At 40.4% G+C, this 21,130-nt stretch overlaps 1 protein-coding gene across 5 annotated transcripts; it reads left to right on the forward strand.

The window, feature by feature from the left end:
• The first annotated feature begins 25 nt into the window (after positions 1–25).
• Positions 26–20,635, forward strand: syn2a (synapsin IIa). Of its 5 annotated transcripts, none has more exons than XM_048240977.1 (15): positions 26–238; positions 758–1,320; positions 1,439–2,334; positions 11,225–11,282; positions 11,438–11,529; positions 11,741–11,897; positions 12,096–12,185; positions 12,350–12,412; positions 12,658–12,800; positions 12,905–12,979; positions 14,388–14,490; positions 15,528–15,671; positions 15,975–16,041; positions 18,978–19,524; positions 19,773–20,635. In XM_048240977.1, exons 3-15 carry the CDS (start codon positions 1,952–1,954, stop codon positions 19,903–19,905), a joined length of 2,055 nt encoding a protein of 684 aa, XP_048096934.1. In that variant the 5' UTR covers positions 26–238; positions 758–1,320; positions 1,439–1,951; the 3' UTR covers positions 19,906–20,635. The 5 variants fall into 5 exon arrangements, with proteins under 5 accessions (XP_048096934.1, XP_048096937.1, XP_048096936.1 ...); XM_048240980.1 differs by having other exon boundaries at positions 1,116–1,320; XM_048240979.1 differs by having other exon boundaries at positions 1,119–1,320.
• The last annotated feature ends 495 nt before the right edge of the window (positions 20,636–21,130 follow it).

Here is a 21,130-nt window from a genome sequence, read left to right on the forward strand (position 1 = left end):
CATGCCCGTTTTACTAGAGAACATCAATCAAACCAGAGTTGTTCTTGAACGACAGGCAAAGTCCGTATTTCTCTTTCACCCAGTTGTCTATTTTTTCTGTAAAAAAGCAAGACTAGTGTTCGCCTTGCTCTATGAGAAATACGTGTGACGTAGCCTATAAACTCAGAAATATTCTGAAACAGTGGATGCAAAAAAAAAAAGATAGGCTATGCAATTCAACGGTTTGCTGCTTTATGAGGTAGGCCTTTTTCATGAGCAACTACTTTTAGTATCATCTTATTTATTATGAAGGATAGAAATGTTAGGTTTAGACCAAAACTCAATAATGCTTAGTTATGCTCCTATCTAGATCCATTTTCTTCTAGCCTACAAGGTGATATTAAAACTAGTGCAAAACTAAAAAGACCTAAAACTACAGGTAAGCATAAACAAAAATAAAATACACTGGGTTAAACTGGATTAAACAGTTCAAAGTTAAATTTAAGAACTGCATTAAAGTTCTTAAAGCATAGCAAACGAACACATTTGGTATGCCTTATACATAGTCAAGATGTTTGTTGTTATATAAGATGTTTGTTGTTATATAGTCTACTACCTTGTATACAGTATGCAGTATATCAGCATTGCCATTGTGTTTCTGCATTCAATTGAATTTTCTTTGTTTCCATGGCTTGAACATTTCTCCTAAAATGATTGTTTCCATGGATACCTTTCATGACAGTAATTGGTGTATACTTTTGTCCACTGCCTCTGCCAGAAGACAAACATGGACACCTATAGGATGGATAAAACAAACATGGACACCTATAGGATAGATAAAACAAACATGGACACCTATAGGATGGATAAAACAAACATGGACACCTATAGGATGGATAAAACAAACATGGAAAGTAGGAGATATGCCAAATATGAAAATATATTAATTAACGTTCACCATTATTTTTTGGAAATAATACAATAACCTATGTAGGCCTAATGGGATTTTGTAACTTAAAGCAGGGAATATATTGGCCTATGAATATTTCTGAATGAGGGGGTGAAATGCCTCAAATCATTACCATCACACTGATCTCTCTCTCTCTCTCTCTCTTTCTCTCTCTCTTTCTACATAGCAGTTTACAGGAAAGATGGCTCCATAAATCAGTCTCTGTGAAGGAGGGGTTAACAGTGCTCAGTGAGGTCCCAGGAGAGATGTGCCGGCGCTTGTCTCTCCTTTTACACAGACACTAGAAATCCCTCTTAGCCATTTTGTCTTCTTGTCCTTTCTGCACCCTTCAGAGGACACGCAGCACACTGAGACAACTGACTGTGGAGAAGGTAACCTCCATTTTACCCCCCCACACACACACACACACACACACACATACACAGTATCCTAAAAGCAGCTCCCCTGTATTATTATTGTGTATGTTTTCCTCCCCTCCCTGCAAGGAAGACGTGACGCTGGTGAGGCAGCAGAGAGTGGGGGAGGGGAAGACAGAGTGAGTGTGCTGGTGAGCCAAGCAGAGCAGGCAAGCGCGCGCGTGCGCGAGCAAGCGAACAGGCATCTCTTGCAGGGATTCATTTGGATGAGGTGTGGGGGGGGGGCTGGTGATTGGCTGGGAGCGTGAGCAGCGTCACTCACGCAGGCAGGGGGGAAAGCTCACAAGCAGCGAGCACGGCGTAGCATAGTGGAGCTGGGAGGAAACCCTTTTACATTGGTTGCTGAACCCCCCCTCACGCACACTCCACACACACCCCCACCCCTCACACAGCTGCAGCCAGGAGGGAGGTGATCCTCTCTGCTCACGTCAATTTTTACTCCAAGCGTTACCCATCTGCTGCTGCTGCTTCTCTCTCTCTTCGGCTCTGGACGCAACCTGCTAGCCTCCATCTCCTGTCCTCTTCTTCCTTCTCCTCCTCCTCCTCCTGCTCTGCCGTCCGTCCAGCTCGTCACGCCGCTGCAGCCATGAACTACCTGCGTCGCCGTCTATCCGACAGCACCTTCATCTCCAACCTGCCGAATGGCTACTTGTCGGACCTCCAGAAGCCGGACCCCCCACAGCCTCCTCCCCCGCAGCCAGAGGTTTCGGCACCTGCGTCTGGGGGGCAGGTCGGCGGAACACCGCCGCCCAGCACTTCCCCAGCCGTGGAGGGCAAGCCCCAGCCTCAGACCCAGCCCCAGCCCAAGCCTCAGCCAGCGTCCCAGCCGACCGGCACGGGGTTCTTCAGCTCCATCACCAACGTGGTGAAGCAGACGGCAGCCTCAGCGGGACTGGTGGAGCAGACCCCCGTCACGGCGCCCAAGAAGTTTAAGATACTGCTGGTCATTGATGAACCCACACAGGAGTGGTAAGTGACAGCAGGCGATGTCAAAACTGCATTTTGGTTGTGTTGTGCTGTGCTGTTGCAGTGGTGTGTTGTGTTAACCTGTGTCGTGCTGCATGAAAGCAGCTCTTCTTATCAACAGGTTTTGATGCCCCCCAGTACTCCTCTGATCAGTTGTGATGCGTTATGAAAGATTTGACTATTTGTGTTGGTTGTTCAGCCCTGTGTGTACCCTTCTCTCTATATCATGAATAATATATATTGAGTGTCATTTGGAAAAGGTATCCTGCCAGGCTTGAATGTTTCCACACATATTTAATACAGAGGAATATCTGATACTTAAAATAACAACATAGTCTGGATTTTTATATTCACTTAAAAAATAAATATTTCTAATATATATTGTATACATTTTGAACCCCATAAGAGTGTGAAATGGAAACGCATTCAGGGTATACGTGGCTTAAAAACAATACACCTTCATCTTGACGTCAGTGGAAAAACTGAGGTAGTTCAAGTAATTCAATCAAGTCAAGGAAGGGAGCTATTACACCAAGTGATTCGCATACAGTGATGTTGGCTATATCTACACAAGCTTTGCACTTATTCAGACAGAAAGGTAGGATTGAGTGTGTACAGGTATCCAGGGCCAGGACCTCACACCAGACAGTGGTTAGGCTTTTCACTAGAAGATATATTATGTATTAATTTAGGTATACTAAGGCAAGGAAAGTTCAGTTAAATTTAGGATCCCTAGTTAGCTAATTATTATCTGTGTGTATGTGTGTGTGTGTGTGTGTGTGTGTGTGTGTGTGTGTGTGTGTGTGGCTGGCTATAGTTGTATGTGGATGCCTTCAAAATAAGTATGCACAGAAAATGATGGGCAGATTTTTTTTTTTCATATTTAATCATCTTTCCCTGTAGATCACAGATGGTATTATGAATGCTAATGTCCCAGGCATAGCTCATTACATCTGCAGTGATTTCTGATTGAGCTAGTGAGTGATTGGGGAATAATATCAATGAAAGGCAGGGACATAGTATCATTCTGTCAAGTTACAAACCAATTCTGCTGCATTGTAAACATTACACTTCCAGATTTTTTAAATAGCAGAATAAATCTGTTCAACAGTACAGATCAACAGTTTCACCATAGGATAAATGATGAACATTATTAAACATGAGCCTAAACGGGTACTGTCACCTTGAAATGATGTCTTGCACAAAGACATGAGTTTGATTTGAGGCCCAGAAAAGATGGACTCAAACCAGGTGCCGTTGCCAGACAACCATTGCACCTCCTCAGCCAGTGCCACCCAATCAATAGATTTCCACTGTGACGTGATGTGACCAGATTTGAAGCGAGATTAGATGGCTATACACTCTAAAACTGAGATAATTTAGAAGTTTATGCCACCATTATTGTTATGTGATTGGATCTTGGAGTATTAATGAAATTGGTCTTTAACATATTATAAAGTAAGTCACTTACCTTCCCAGAATTGTTTATGTACCCATTAGAGGCTGTATATATATAAAAAACGTTGAATTAGATTTTAACATTACTAGTTGACAAACATTTGAAAGGTTAATTGCAATGCTGGTATTTAAGAGACAGCCAGTATCAGTGTTGGCATTCTTTGCTGTCTGAATACTGAGCCACAGAGAGAGTTCAAACTGTTTTGTTTTCTCAGAGCATCTGTTTTCCTAATAGTTATGAAATTGGAATGTCGGCTAGATGAAGTATGCTAAAAAAAAGCTTCAGTTCCAGAATGTTAACAGCAACCATTTTTGCTATAGTACAGTAAGTGTTTGAATGATTGTATCGTGATAGGAGTGGTGCAATATAGAGCTTGTTGGAAATGTCAAAGCTTTCATCAGTGTGACCAAACATTACTACAACCCTGCCTTAGCACACTTCCTTGATATATCTATTGCAACTATTTTATTGGTCAGTATACATAAAGGTAGATGTGAGATATAGGCATAAGTATAATATAAAATAATACCTCAGGGAGATATACTGCACTGTCTGACTGAAGAACTGCCAGGTCCGAATCAATCTCAGTGCTAAGTGGTAGAGATAAATGGAGATGGAGAGCTAATTAGCCTAATAATGACTCTATCTGACATTTGGCAGTGTTAGTTGTCCATAGCATCTGTATGGCACCTCTGCCTCTGTTTCTTTTGCAGCCTCACCTCAAATACCCCAGAGATGAAGGCTAATAATGCTAATAGATTTACAGTCAAATGTCAAACCAGAAAATAGTAAAAATGTGAGCTCGCTGTTGTTATTTTTCCTCATTGTAGGAGGCCGACTAAATGTCAGATAAGATGACGGACACATGCTGTGTGCGAAAACATAATTAGCGTGTTCTGCCATGTTTAATATTTTGAAGTTCTCAGTCCTCTCGTCCCACAATCATCTTTGTTGCTGAGCAGATGTGCAGCCCTGGGCCAGAAACTGTGCCCAGGGCAGGCGAGACAGGCAACAGATTTAGACTCAGTCTGGCAGTTGTGTAGAGAGACCACAAGGCAAAATCTGTCATTGGTCACAACAGAAAACCAACACAATGATACTCAGAAGGCTAGTCAATCTGTGCCAAAATATCTTGGCAGTGACAATGTTCACATTGAAATGCCCTTCACCTCATTTTGACACACTAATGTAATGTAGAGCATTGTCCTTTATTAAGTGGATTTGACAAGGAAGTTCTTTTGGTCAAATCCACTGAGGTTCTTGTCCTTTAGTGAAAGCGTAGCTAGAAAATCTGATTCCTGTCTCTGAATTGATCAACATGGCCTGGCTCACGGCCCACACACAGTAGATTGACTCAGCCAGCCACTGATAAAGGGAAGGGTCATCTCTAAAGACATCCCTCCTCTCCTCTTAGTGAGCTGGACTATGTGAGCAAGCAGCTTTAAAATGTATTATATGATTTGTTTGCTGTACCAAGGGCTTTCCATCAGTGGTCTGTGAAGGCATTGGTGATGCATTAGATAATGTACCTGTAGTTTCACTGTGTGAATCATTCTATTCAGCAATGGTTTTAAGGTTGCTTCTTTAGTCCAAACGGTGGTCTTGGGGTCACAATCAGTTGAACCACCACTATAAATTGTATATAAGATATTGTGTACTACTATACATTTAGCTAAACAACCTAAAACTAAACCTTGCACAATAAACATTTAAATTAGTCCTAAATTATATTCAAGCTAAATGTCAAATTAACAGTAGAAATCAGCATTTAATTTACACTCTAGGAAGTCTAGGAATTCCCTTGTAAAAAGCCTGTGCAGTCTTTCAACTTCAGTCTCGACTTTCTGAAATCTAAATTCTTGAAAGGGTTATGCAGTGTTCTTTTGTTACACCTCATAAAAACTAGGGCACATTTAGTGGTGAGTCATCTCAATAGATAAATGTCACACAGAGGAATTCAGATGATCCTACGCAGTTATACTCAAGTATTTCACATGATAATTTTCCTCTCAGGAGACAGGCTCTCAAGTACAGCTAATATAATTCTCCCTGCACTGAACAAAACCCACACCTATAATAAAGATAGGGCACCATTTTAGAAAGAAATATGCCCCAGCTTAATGGGAACTTGAGTGATCGTTTATCTGTGGCTGATAACAGATACATATTGCATGAGAGCATACAGTTATTTTCACTTAAAAACAACTTTGTCACCGTTCGTTTTAAGCAACAGCTAACAGCAATAAGCCTAAGATGTCACCGAGAATCTTTTCAGATAACCCTGTAGTCACCAAAGTGTTCTTTTTTGAAAGTGAGGTGTTAAATATAAAATGCCAGAATTCTTTTTTGCCAGCCATCTAACATCCAATATCTCAGAAGCAGCCAGCAAGTGTATGCTCAGGGCTGAACTGACCCATTTATTACGTCCCTGATGTGGACAGCTTTTCACCCTCTTAATTTAACCTCTCCTACACAGCCTTTAACCACTGAGATTATAGAGGCATGACAGTGCCGATCAATCACATAGATGTAACCAACACCCTTCTGAAGCACACATCCCACAGCACAGATCCATGCGCACAACACATGAAAATGATTCCTCCAGATAACAACAACAACAACAACAACACATTACATTTATATAGCGCTTTTCTCGATACTCAAAGCGCATCACATGGATGGGGGGGCCTCACTAGTAACCACCACCATTTACAAACCATGGCTGCCCGTGCTTGGAGTAGCGAACTGCCAATAATATTGAATCAGCAGAGCAAGTGGTTCAGGGTGAAATCCAAACGGACTAGCAATAACAACAAGAACAAATTAAAACAGACAATCTAATTGCACATTGTTGAATCCTTCATTGTGCAGTGGTTTTAAATTCCAGCGGAGATCAAGAAATGACATTTTTGCTGCAGTACAATGAAGCAATAACATGGTAGGACATGACAAACCATGCCAATAATGGTTATGGTAATAGGTTTAATCCAAAACAAATAACAAGAAATGTGCACATTATGTGCGAATGTGTGAATTCATTCATTTGCCTATGGCTGAACCACAGCCGTGGATATACAGTATCCTTTACTAACCCCACTCTCACACGTGCCATATTGCTTATGCTTTTGTTTAATCCACTGTTTCCATTGTTGCTGCTGTGGTGAGGACTTGGTAGACATAGAACCTTGTTGCTATGCAGAGCATGACAGGGCTGCATTTCAACATGATCAGAATGCTCCAGCTCGCTCATCTGCATAGCAATGACCTGCCACTGGTCCAGATAGAATAAAAGAATGTCAACAGAGTACCTGTAGGAAGCTCACAATTCAATCTTTTCCCACAGGCTACACAAGTGCTAAAGCCTCTCCATAGCAGTCAGTTTATTAAAGCAATATCCTCAGCATTCCCTGCTGCAGTGGTTCAGTGCTCTACGGGTAACATCAGGACAACCGAGTAGGCATGAATCACTGTCTTGCCATACGGTGGCCATACACCTAAACAAATTAACAGAAGCAGATCTTGAGAGGGATAATGTGAGTGGTGATATAATAAGAGAGGGTGATTTTTGCAAGCTCTGTAAAAGATTGGATTGCTTTGGATCTCAAACCAAATCACAAATCAAGTCGCAGCTCAAAACCCTGCAAATCAGCGAGATATTGAGAATGATCTTTTAAAAAACTTTACTTTTACTTTTTGACTTTCTATTGAATTCCATTTCTCAATATTGCATTCAAATCAAATGACTTTGCATCTCTGTAATGCAGAGCCTTTTTTTTAGCTTTGGCTGAGATGTCTGGCAAAATTATATCAAGCAATAATTTCAATTCAACCTCTGCAATGTTGCTGCTATGAGTCATTTAACAGAGAGTATATCCGGCTTCACTTGGATATATTTTGTTATTCTATTATCATACAGAGGGGGGATATGTGCCACAAATGCTAATTAACATCTTAAAATGTCTCAGAGGAATCCTGGTCTCAATGGAAAGCTCTTTCTAGAGTAGCTTTAATTGTATAGTCAGTGCATCGTCCTAATAGATTTACCATCATAAAAACATGTTTATGGGAATGGGATGTTTTCCTGCATAGCAACTACAGTACCATTACACAGTCAAACTGGATCACTATGGGAACCATGAAGGTATAGTGGAAGAGTACTGGAAAAAGCACTATCACAGCGTCACACTCCTGCTTTCTTCTTTCTGCTTTCATCACAACAGCATCTCTGTGCTCGCCCACTAATGAACACAACTATGGTTTCAATGTCTAAATCTGCATCAGGCTATCTACACAATACATTTCAATTTGGTGCATTAGGGCAGAGGTACACCAAAGCCCTTTGGGTCAACCCTGTTGCGTTAAATGTGCTTTATAAATAGACGGACTTGACTCAAATATCAAACCAAAATGCCAAGGCAACACCGACTTATCATAGCTATATCATTACTGATTATGAAGTATGTCACACACATTATTGTAGGCTATAACAGGAATGTTCATTCTTATGCCCATATTTTTTAAACAGTGTGTTCATGAGCTGAGACAGCAATAGGTATATGTTCACATGAGTAGCAGTTCACAGAGCTGCGTAAGAGATCTGTAGCCTATTAGGCCACTGTATAACAACCACTTTGTGACTACCTAAAGCTGTTTTAATTAATTAAATTAATTGATGCATTTGAAAAATAGCCCGCTAGCCTATTTCATAAGCCTGTATAAAAATACATTGGGTTCCTCAAAATTCTTGGCACACCAGTTCAAAGCCACTGCATTAGACATATCATAGTGGATGTTGAGCTGCATGTGGTCAAATCTCTGTCTGTTTCCCTTTGATCTTATGTGCCACCTGTAGCAGGCCGATTCGGGATTCTCATCTGTCCTCACTGAGACAAGTTTTGTGCTGAAATTAGATCAGGAATGAATAATGCAGGTGGAGCTGGCCAGCTGGCATTTTTCCTGGGAAAATATATCTGACGCGAGCTCCTCCAGAACAAAGTGATACTGAAGCTGAAGCAAGTGTTGAATTCTTTCTCATACTGAAAGCAATTAATCCAGTAAAATCACAACAGCACGCATGATGGGAAGGTTTTCATCAACATAGACGAAGACGAGTCAGTTAAAATTAAAACCAACAGCTTCAGTGATCATCACTGATTAAGTTAAAAGGGAACATAAAAATGACTGCATTTGGCTATTTTCCTCTTAACTAGATGTACCGCATAGCGGTACAAAATACGACCGCCGCTCAGTCCTGTACATCCATTCCGCGAAAATAAATCATATAAATGAATTTGTCTCCATCTTCTACTCCATCCCCCACTCTTGAAACTTTTGTGTATGCTTGTTTGGAATGTGTGTTTGCGGGCGCATTACAAAGTAGCCTACTGGCTGCAAAGGTGAATAGATTTGTAGCACTTGCCAAAAAAATTGTAGCATTGTTATAAAACCTTTAAAATATCTAAACAATCACAAGTAGGGCGGTTCAACACAGTCCGTCCATTGCAACTGGACTGATGAAAGGTGCACCTGTAGGCTACATTGTATTTGGGAAAAGCAGAAGGTAGCAGCATAATGTATTTATTTATTTATTATTAAACAAAACAATCCCTGTCAGTTCCATGCAGTTTTCAACAGCTATCAAGAAGAGAGGTCATGTCATGGATTTTTGTGAATGTTTCTTCTTCTACATATGCATAAGTTTAGTCATCTAGTTCATATGATATTCAGCTTTATTGTCAATGCACAAATTAAATACCAGTAGTCTAAAACAAAATGCCGTTTTACCCAGTGGTGCAAATAACTGACATGTCCAAAAGGGCCTTCATGAAATGCGTTGCTAGACTGTTCATACACATTTTAACGGGCCAAGTTGAAGAGCTACTGTCCGTTATTGTTTGTGCAAATAATATGCTGTTCCCTTGATGTTCCCTTGCATTTTGCAACTATGAGGTCCATGGTTAGTCTGGATTTTGCCAGACCAAGCTCAATCTTTTAAGAAATCGCCCCCCTTCCAGTAGCAGCAACTGGAATCCATGCATTTTCACGGAATTATTTTTGGAATCTGATCCCTTATCATACTTGTTCGTTTCAGATTTCGCCGCCGAACTTTATCGTGACTAAATTCAAGATGGCGTCGAACGGTAAAATTCCTTAAGGTACTGTCTGTATAAATCGTCTTGTAAATAAACTACCAGTGCTTTTTCAAAGTTCTCTATGTCTCGTTTTAAATGTCAAGGCCCTCGGAAGTCTACCAATGAAGTATGGAGCTACTTTGAGCCTCGTAAATGGTGTAAAACAGTGATTTATTTGCATGGCTAGGCCGATGCCCGAGGCACCACAACGAAACACTGTGTTGGTAGCATTGGCTAACTAGCGCCAGATTTCTGAGTGCAGGGGACAAGCCGAGGTGAGCTATGAGACATACATTCACACTCGGTATCATGTTTCAACACACTTTAGGTCAAAATCACACCGGAATTATCCTTTAATTTTTTTAGACCCCCCCATGGATGAAATTCTACGAAACTTGGCATACCCCCAGAGAAGGTCAGATTAATCATACACATAAAATTTGGTGCAGTTCTGAACATCTTAACTGAAGAGAGGGGGATTAAAGCAGAATGATATTGCATTTTCATTTTTTACCGGGGGGGTGCAAATCACAAATGAGTGATTATGGGCTAGGTTGATGTGGGCCCTTGAGACCAACATACCATAAAAATGTCTTCATCCTCGGTGCCACGGTTCAGGTAGTTATTTAGGAAAAACTGCATTTTTTGGGTTTCGGGGGGCCCAGCGCGGTGGGGGAAGTGGCCCCCGGGGACCAAACGAAATTTTTCCGTAAAAGTCTAGTGGGGCTACATACCCACCAAATTTCATGTGCCCCGGTGGTTCGGTGTGCCGGGTAATTCAGGAAGTAGTTGAAGGGGAAAAAAAAAAAAAAAACTTTGACAATCCCTATATGACCGCTTCGCTAGCGGCGGTCATAATAATAAAGACCTAACTATTTCACAGTTACACGGTGATGCCATAAACATATTAGGATTGTGTGAAATTACATATATATGGCTTTTTAATGTTCAGAAAAAATGTATGTTTGTGTATTTTATTATTTATTATAAAATGTATTTAAGGACAAGTCCAGAAAAATGCCCTGAGAGACCCACTGTTTAAAGGGGATTGTGAGATGTCTAAACCATATCTTTCTGTCTGTTTACTAGAAATAGACTGAGAAACCCATACAAAACCAGTCTAGCATGGCACGTTGTCATGCCACTAAACACTAAACAGTGATGGTAGCTCAGGAGAAAACATGGTGAAACAGGGGAGTTTTATTTATTTGTTTTGGTGTTGGTGCAAATGTTGCTGGGTGTGTTTAACAATGTTCAGTCTCTGGGTAAATTTTCATACCTCATTACCACTTTTTTTTTTCAGGGCAAAAATCTTCAGAGGGAAGAAGGTACAGGGAGATTATGACATCAAAGTTGAACAGGTATGTGCGGTGAAGAGTAAAATGAGACATCTGTACATCTATATTGGATGAGTACATAGAATGGATGCATGTAAATGTAATCCCACACACAGTCAACACAGGCACTGTTGTACCTTTTTTCCTGTGCCATGCTAAATGCCAGTGTTTTGTTGTAGGCCCAGTTTGGTGACATTGATGTGGTATCCCATGCCAGTGGGACATGCACTGTGGCAATGCAGGTCTGGAGGAATGAGACAAAGGTGATCAGGTGAGACACTGAACACACCAGATGCAATCATTTTCCCTATAAAGCTTTTATGGTTTTCATTCCAATATGTCCTCCAGCTGTGGCCAGAGCAATGGAGCCTCTCAGGCCAGTCTAGCTATAAGGAAATGTGGGAGCGTAATATGTACAGTATTTGGCCATGTATGTTTTCAACGGCATGGTCATGTTTGTTCTTTTGCTCTGTCATTTTCAGGTCATTCAAGCCGGACTTTGTGCTCATCCGCCAGCACGCCTACAGTATGACAGAGAACGAAGACTTCCGCAACCTCATCATCGCGCTGCAATACTCTGGCATTCCCAGCTTAAACTCCTTGGACTCCATCTATAACCTCTGTGACAAACCCTGGGCTGTATGTACTGTTCCTGAACTCCTAAAGTTGTCATGACTTGAAACCATGTGAAGACAGTAACATCTAAATATTTTGTTATGATTACGTTTCATTATTCTCACTACACTAGAACATTCACTTCATCTTTTGTAGTAACAGCTGGTTATTACATTTAGGTACAAGTCCATAACACTTTTCTGTTTTGTGTTCTCTATGTAGTTTGCTCAATTGATTGGTGCATACAGAAGACTTGGCCCAGAAAAGTTCCCTCTCATTGAGCAGACATACTATCCAAACTACAAGGAAATGGTAGGACATGATGAGTATTTTCAGTCTTATTAACAATGGGGATCTTTGGAGTGCCCAGTCTTATTCGTCATTACACAACGATGGCACTGATTTGATTTAATGGCTGTTGACAGAGCCAGGCCCCTATTTAGAAACTCATAAACTAATGTGTAACCTTCTTCCAGGTTGCCATGCCGACATTTCCTGTTGTTGTGAAAATTGGACATGCTCATTCAGGAGTGGGCAAGGTAGGTATGGTGGAGTTTATGCGATTCTGGTGTGGGGATATACTGAAAGCTTCTGGATTAGGCTATAACTGATGCTGGTGTGGGGCTATACTTAAAGCTTCTGGATTAGGCTATAACTGATGCTGGTGTGGGGCTATACTGAAAGCTTCTGGAGTAACTGATGCTGGTGTGGGGCTGTACTGAAAGCTTGTGAAGACCTTCATGATCTGATCTGAGGCCTGTCTGTTTGTGTTCTAACCTAACAGGTGAAAGTGGACAATCATAGTAAATTTCAGGATATTGCCAGCGTTGTGGCTCTCACAAAGACATACACCACCTCAGAGCCTTTCATCGAATCTAAGTATGACATCAGGATTCAGAAGATCGGGACCGATTACAAGGCTTACATGTAAGCAAATGAAAGTTCAGCGACACACCCTTCTCATGCCAAATACCATGAAGATTTATTTGGTTGTAGTAAGTAATAACGGATGGATTCATATTCTTTATCAGGAGGACATCTATCTCTGGGAACTGGAAATCAAATACAGGCGCTGCAATGCTTGATCAGATTGCCATGACAGACAGGCAAGCTACTCAACAAGAACACACCACCAAAGCATTAATGAGACTGAATTAAACTGTGCAAACGACCATATCCATGTTTTGTTTTGAAATTATAAAAAAACAAGTGCCACTTGCCAAGCAGTTCTCATATGCTCATATATGTCTGCTGCTACTACAAATTCCATCCACAAAGGCTCTTTGTATATCATCACATATTTCAAGTACGCAGTAACATGAATGGATGTACTTCAGCAACAATGCAGCACTGATATCAAGATCATACTGTCATAGTGTTTTAGCCTCCCTATTCATCAGAGATAATTATGTTTGTGGTGGTAATTATGTCTAAAAAATAGATGAGGGTTTGCTGTGTAGGCAGGTGGTAGTGCATACAGACAGCCTTGTCAGCCATGTCAGGACAGTAACAGGCTTTGTAGAGAGGGAGTAACTGTAGCCCAGTCAGTGGAGTCAGTGTTGTTAAAGGAGAATTCTGGTGTGATATTGACCTAAAGTGTATTGAAACATGATACCGAGTGTGAACGTATGTCTCATAGCCCATCTCGGCTTGTCCCCTGCACTCCAAAATCTGGCGCTAGTTAGCCGATGCTACCAACAGCTTTCCCCAGTGGAAATGCATGGATTCCAGTTTCTTCCAGTAGCAGCAACTGGAATCCATGCATTTCCACTGAATTATTTTTGGAATTTGATCCCTTATCATACCTGTTCATTCTTACTCGTTGCTCGACTAAATTCAAGATGGCTGCAAATGCTAAACTTTGTGAAGATACTGTCTGTATAAATCGTCTTGTAAGTAAACTACCAGTGCTTTTTCAAAGTTCTCAATGTCTCGTTTTAAATGTCAGGGCCCTCGGAAGTCTACCAATGAAGTGTGGAGATACATTGAGCCTCATAAATGGGTGTAAAACAGAGATTTATTTGCACGGCTAGCCCGATGCTGAAGCACCACTATTGAAAAAGCTGTTGGTAGCATCGGCTAACTAGCGCCAGATTTTGGAGTGCAGGGGACAAGCCGAGATGGGCTATGAGACATACGTTCACACTCGGTATCATGTTTCAATACACTTTAGGTCAATATCACACCGGAATTTTCCTTTAAGATTCAGCTGATGATACAAGACACAGTGCTTTGAGCTACGTTGCCAGGCAATCCCATAACCTGTTCTGTGTGTCTGGATTATAACAAGTGGCTTGCTGATAATTAAAAGATGATGATTGTGATGATTAAAAAATCAAGTAAAAAATGTGTTGCCCAATATCAATGTGTATGCACCCAAACAGTAAGAGTCACATGTTGCCAGGTGACATTGCTCAAAATGTTGCATGTGTGTCTTCATCTTTAGTGACACTCTGTTTGTTGTCCTCATATAACTAACATGTGCTGACCTGATTTGTGTATGTTTGATTACAGTTATAAACTTTGGGTTGACACCTGTTCTGAGATGTTTGGCGGCCTGGACGTTTGTGCAGTTAAAGCCATCCATGGCAAAGATGGGAAGGATTATATCACTGAGGTATGTGATATGAATTATTAATGGGGTGTAGTTTTGTTAGTGTAATTGTAATGATTGTGATAATATAAAATTACGTTTTTGTATGTTGTGATGTTATAGAAAAGTCCTTTTAGGCAAGTTTCTCTCCACTCGGCGGCAACACATGATTGGCACGATGTATTCACATGTCAACTTTTGGCGGCGGAAAGGGCGGAATATGTGTAGACGACTGCCATGTTTGCGTTACAAACTAACCCCATACATTTCTATGGGAGATTCTTTGAGTGCTGTGTCTCCTCATTAGAAAGTCTCTGGTTATAGTATAAGCTTTAATATGGAAGGAAATTAGCTTTTCTGGTCTTATTTGATTTGTAAAATCACATGTTTTGCACACATTCGTTGGGCAAATTTATTTTTATTGTAACGATTAGAAAGCAGCTCCATTTTGTTTATTAGTGTCAATTTATATATGGCGCCAAACCCTCTGGTAACTGAGGGAAATGAATGCTATGCCAGCAGCACTGTCCGTATTACTTGCTTACATGACTAGAATGAACCTAAATAGCACCTGACTCTTGATGGTTCAAGTACGATGTATTGCGACATCAGATGGAAGTCACATTTGTAGTTTCTTATGTCTCATTCCATCGAACTACAGATCCGCTACCCGATCTGGCAAACTTACATAGTGCGGTTCACCCTGTTACGAGTTGATGAACCACTGAAACGATTTTGGAAACATTATTTTAAGGTACAAAAAACTCTTTGGTGTTGCTTTAAAGGAGAACTCCGGCAATTTTTCACACAGATCTCTGTTTTTTGAGGTCACCAAGTACTGTCGATACAGGGGGGGAAAATTGGTGCTACCTAGCTCATGTTGCTGCAGCCAACACAGAGCAGCCAGGCAGTTACAGTGCTACACTTTGGGGGTGTCTTTAAAATCATGAACTGGAACTGGAACTGGATCCAGAATTGAGGTTTGAGATTCTCTAACTGTGTTATGGGCCAGTTTAACTCTCAGTGCTAAAGTGGTGTGTTTGTGATTGTGTGTGTATTAGGTGGTGGGCTCCTCAATGCCCCTGATTGGAGATCATCAGACGGAGGACAGGCAGCTGATCTGTGACATGGTTATTGCTAAAATGAACGCAGAAGCGGGATTAACTTCTAAACTCCAAAGGCCAACTACCATTCAACCATCACAGGTATGATACCCTGGCAAGACCCTGTAACCGCACTGAAAGTAAATACATAAAAGCTCATTTTACCAAAACTAATAAAAAACTTTAATAAAACTTTGTTTTATTAAAAAGTAATATTGTAATTTTGTGTAAATATGATTTAATGTAAATTAACATTAACTACATATGGTATACTTTCAACCTTAGTTTAACTATGCTTGAATGCATAATTGTAGCACATAGACTGTGTTTATAGTTTGTTGTTGGTTAGTTTGTGTCCACTAATTGTGCTCACCCTTTGTTGTGGTATTTGTTTGACCTCTTCAGATGCCCACGGAGAAGGAAGTCGGGAATGACTTGAAGAAGACCCCGACCCAGAAGCCCCCGCCTCAAGGTTGTTTACAGTACATTCTGGACTGTAATGGCGTTGCGGTGGGTCCCAAGCCTGTCCAGGCTAACTAAGACCACAGACAAGTAGACATAAGAGTAGAAGTGTTTAGAAGTGCAGCCAAGGATCAGTCGCGTTGAGATAAAACCACAACACATTGTGTTCCCTGAGATCAAGTTAGGACGAGGGGACTGGGTGGACAAGCTAAATGAGAGTTTAAGCGTAACTTCTCTGTGTATGTACACCTGCACAGTGTGTCATGTTGGCCTGGGCGGTGTTTGTCATTCCTATGCAGTGTCAAAATGTACCGTTCCCCTTGTTCCGCTGACAATTTGTGTGCTTTTGATGGTCGCTTTGGTTTTTCCCCTGTAAAAGTGAGTGTTTTTGATTTTCTTCAGGGCTGTTGTAAGTTGTGTAAAGAGCAGATTGTGCCTATACTGTTCTCAGTGTCACTTGTACCCATTTAAGTTTTATAATTCAACATCGTATATTTATTTATTTATTTACTTGTTCCACTTTTCCATTTTGTTGCATACTTATTTATGATGTTCAAACTGTGGTTGGATGTGCAGTTTGACGTGTGTGTAATGTGCGTCTGTAAATACATATACGTATGCTTGTATGTATGGCCATTGTGGAGATTATATTCATCCTCATATTTACATGTCCCAGCCTAATATACATGTTTTTATTTGCATGAATGGTTTTAATAAGAGATAATTGTGATGAATTGTGAGGTCAGGATAAAGTATGTATTTTGTGACTGCACTGTTCGAATATCCTATATTTTGTGCACTACGAGCTTGGTGAATATCATAACATGTTGTCCCTATTTTGAAGTATATGTGAAGTGTATATGCCGGTAAGAAAAGCTACATCACACTAACTAAACATGCTATATATATTTAAGAGTTCAACAACATTTAGCTATCAGTCTACTTAGCAAAATGCATCCAATTCTGAACCCCTGTGAAAATAGAAGAGAATGGAACTATTGAGTCCATTATTCACAGTAATACCCAAATCATTAGTCTCTATGCACAACACAGCTTTGGATAACAGTATACAGAAAAAAAACTATGACCAACACCTTGTAATATATACAGTATATATACCAATATTCTTGAAAGCCAAAGGATAAGAACTACACATTACACATGATTCAGCTCTTATTTGCACTAGTCTTTTTTTTTTTTTCATTTATTATCTCACAAACATAGCCTAACTCTGCCAATTCTGTTTGATGTATCATAGAAAAATTCTGTAGTCTTTTTTTATTCCTTTTTAGCCTTCCTTTATAGATAAAAGCCATATTTGACACACACTGTCTTTGTTCAATGAACGTTGTGAAGTATGGCAAGTAGATATATAATTTATTTTTTGAGCATTTTGTCTGTAGGATAAAACTGAGTATTCAGACTATCAGCCAAATTTGGCTAATGAGCCAAGCCATATCAGGCCATATATGGAGGCGTAATTAGTTTGATACTATCTCTGTCCAGGTCCTGTATGGCAGTCATGGATCATAGTGAGTATGGTTTTGCCGTTTGAAGATTATTTTTTCCATTTGCCTTATTTGAATTAGTTTGTGGGATGTGCAATATAATGTTTATTTTCTTTAACAGATTGCTCTGCCCAAATAAGACATAGTAATATATATCAGTTGAAACTGACCCACTGTGCATACTCTGAAAGGGAACTTGTGTCTTGTCTTTTAGCCTATTTAGCAGATGACTAGAATGATCCTGTCATTCGGGGTGAGATATATACCGAATAACAGGAACTGCCTGTTTGATGGACTTACGGTTTCCATGCTAATTTTGAAAGATGCATGAGTCCATCATTATGATCTGAGATATCAGCCATCTTACTTCATGCTTAGTATAAGCAGTTAGTGGTTAGTCGGCATTTCATTGCTAATCACCAATCACTGAACAAAATGGTAAATTTGTAGTAACAAAAGACTTGTTCCTAATTATGAATTTATTGTACTTGTGGAAAGTGTAAAGTGTTTACTAAGCTTTGTTTCATTCTATGAGTTGTACTGTAACAAAGTGTCAAGATAAGCAAAATAGAAATAGTTCCGATTTTCATCATGATTGGATTCTAATCTCTCTGATCATTTCATTTAGCTGAGTGCACCAACTTTACTGCAGAAGTGTTGGGTGATTAACAGAAACTACAGACCACAATGAGATATTTTTAGCCATAACTGCAATCAATCTCTACCCTGCACCATTAGTCAATTATGTACAGTATTCAGTATAATTAAACTCAATTACTTGGCCTTCGGGCACTGTGATTTCTTAGTGCCAGTTCAATATTTGACTGATATAAAGGCGACATTCGTTCACTACAAATCTGAGATAATACTGTGGATAAATTCCTTTAAGTGATGATATCTTTCTTTCTCACAGGCAATAAAGGTTCATTTGCAATATACTATATGCTCGCTGTGTTGCTACATCTGTTACTGAAGGACTAGTTAATGTCAGACAACCAGCACTGATCTCTATTACTAATGACTAACACTGTTCTCATGGTGAGGTGTGCAAAAATGACAATACTAATCAGTACTGTCGACCCCAATGTTTAGTTAAGCATAAGTCCTTTCTTAGAACACAGAAGACAGGTATGTCCCGATCCTCCCCTACATTTTCCTACTATCCATTTGTTGCATGAAGATTGATGTTCTGCAGAATCTTTACTTTGTTTCCTCATGCCCCATGCTACTTGTGCCTTCTTAGGTAGCTGTGGGAAATATTGTGTTGTGGCTTTTGATGTTTATAATGTTCCCTGGAGGACTCCGCTAAATTGAATGTAATAAAATTCATGTTACAAAATTGCTGGGTGATGGATATGTTTCTTGGCTAGACCAAGCAAAAAGAGCGAGAGAAAGAGAAATGGATTTAATATCAGAGTGTTTCTTGTACTGAACGTAGGGGGCTCCACGATTCCCCAGGCATCCATTTCTCAGTATCAACAACCATCTTCAGGGACTTCTGCCACCGCCTTTACCAGAGACCCCAGCAGGGGGCTGAGCACACAGCCTGCAGGCCCGACAGCACATCGACATACTGGGCAGGGTCATCAGCAGCAGCAGCAGCAGCACCCTGAAGCGCAGCCAGCCAAGCCTGTACCACCGAGACGGCGCAACTCAAAAACACAGAGCCAGTCTAGGCCCCAGGAACAACTCCCAGCCCAGGCTGCAGAAAAAGGTCAAGACCAGGGCAGGCGTCAACAACAACAACAAGTTCAGCTCAAGCGCCAGGAACAAGTCCAGTCTGGGGCTGGAGGACAGCTCCAGTGCAGGCCTCAGGACCAGCTCCCAGGTGTGCCCCAGTCGGGGTCTCCCCCTCAGGCCCAATCCCAGTCTCCCACACAGTCTCTGTCTCCACCTGAACTCCTAGATGAGGCCAAGGCCCAACCTGATGCCAGTCAAGAGCAGCAGGCTACACAGGGAAAGGCCCAGGGCCACCCTCAGCTGAAGTAAGTAGCCATTTATTCCGATTGAGTAAATTAATGACACTCATTTAATCCCAACTATAGTGTTTACCCAATGTGGCATAATATAAAATTAAGCTTGAAGTGCTTATTGATCAATGATACATATATAAACCTAGTTGTAAAATGTAGTTGATATACTGTAGTTTGTGACTGTATGATGAAAGTTGCTTCAGAAATGTTCTAATTTATCTTGCACACTCTGTCATAATTCTTTCCCATATCTTTCACAGTAAATCTCAGTCACTCAGTAATGCTTTTGGCCTTGGAGATAAATCCTTCTTCCGGATGGCCAGTGAGGATGTGGCCAAAGCAGAAAGCATTCGGAACCTGCGCAAGTCTTTTGTGAGCTTGTTCTCTGACTAGGGACATGCACAAGAGAATATATTGAAATCACAATTCACACTCTAAATTTATGCATCAATATAAGCCATAGATGTTGAATATACTTTTTTTCTGAGTAATACAGCTTAACAGGGTTGGTGATGCTTCACAGTGTTGTTGAGTAGTATTTCATGTTCACGCCATTGATTGTTATTCTTTCTCTGAATGTAGTCTTTACTTCTAGTTCATTTTTAACAAATGTATACTGTATCTCACAAAAAAGAAAGCTTGCCACTTCCCATCGCACATGCCATAAAGCAACAATTAACACAGCATGCTATGGTGCCAATGTTTTGAATCATATGCCCACTAGGTGTTTCACTTGAGTTATTGTATTTTCTATTTTTATTGTATTTTATTTGAATGTGTTTGATTTCAGCTGAGATGAATATCATGGTTTTGTCAGTGATTGGTGCAACATATTTACATGTGATACACATCTGTGTTATCATACAGAGCTGAACCTGTGGAATAGACTTTTAGCTAAACCTTAAGTATTGCAAAAATCAAACATGCACATCATGATGAATAGGCTACTTTACTCATGAAGTTGATCCCAAAAAGCCCATTTGCCCTTTCCCAAAAGCTGTCCGTATTGCAATTGAGTTAATGTATCTTTCATGAGTGTTGTGCTGAATTGTGAGTATAATATCGAAATAGTTTGAGAAGCTGATTCAAAATATAGCCTAGCTTCTTCTGCTCATGCATAAAACACAAATAAACACTTAAATAACCGAATGCATGGTCTGAATAACTGTGCTGCACTGCATTAACCCTTGTGGTATTTATATTTTTGTTCCTCAGCTAATGTTCCCGGGTCTGGTGGACCCACCACGTTATTAGGCTTTTAAATCAATACAGCCATAACAATTTATGTACAAATACTTATCAAATGTGTACTTTAGCTTAATTACCAATGATACCAATGACATTAAAAGTGCATTAAAAGTTATCTGCATCCAAAACATCCAATAAGCCAAAATGCATAAATAAAGCGGTTGCTAGGATAATCATGTTGGTTGTTATGGTGGTTGCTAGGGTAATTAAGATGGTTGCTAGATTGTTGCTAGGTTGTTGCTAGGGTACAAATCGTGTTTGCTATGATAAATAACAGGGTTGCTAGGATAATCATGTTGGTTGCTATAGTGGTTGCTAGGGTCACATTATAGAGTTGATTGCTAGGTTGTTGGGTAGGGTAATTAAGGGT

Source organism: Alosa alosa, chromosome 4, assembly GCF_017589495.1.
Source record: "Alosa alosa isolate M-15738 ecotype Scorff River chromosome 4, AALO_Geno_1.1, whole genome shotgun sequence".
Classification (NCBI taxonomy): Eukaryota; Metazoa; Chordata; class Actinopteri; order Clupeiformes; family Clupeidae; genus Alosa; species Alosa alosa.

Coding starts and splice junctions, on each gene's coding strand:
- syn2a (XM_048240977.1), top strand. CDS start 1,952: ATGAACTACCTGCGTCGCCGTCTATCCGACAGCACCTTCATCTCCAAC. Junction 11,283..11,437: donor ATGACATCAAAGTTGAACAG/GTATGTGCGGTG, acceptor GTTTTGTTGTAG/GCCCAGTTTGGTGACATTGA. Junction 12,801..12,904: donor ACCGATTACAAGGCTTACAT/GTAAGCAAATGA, acceptor ATTCTTTATCAG/GAGGACATCTATCTCTGGGA.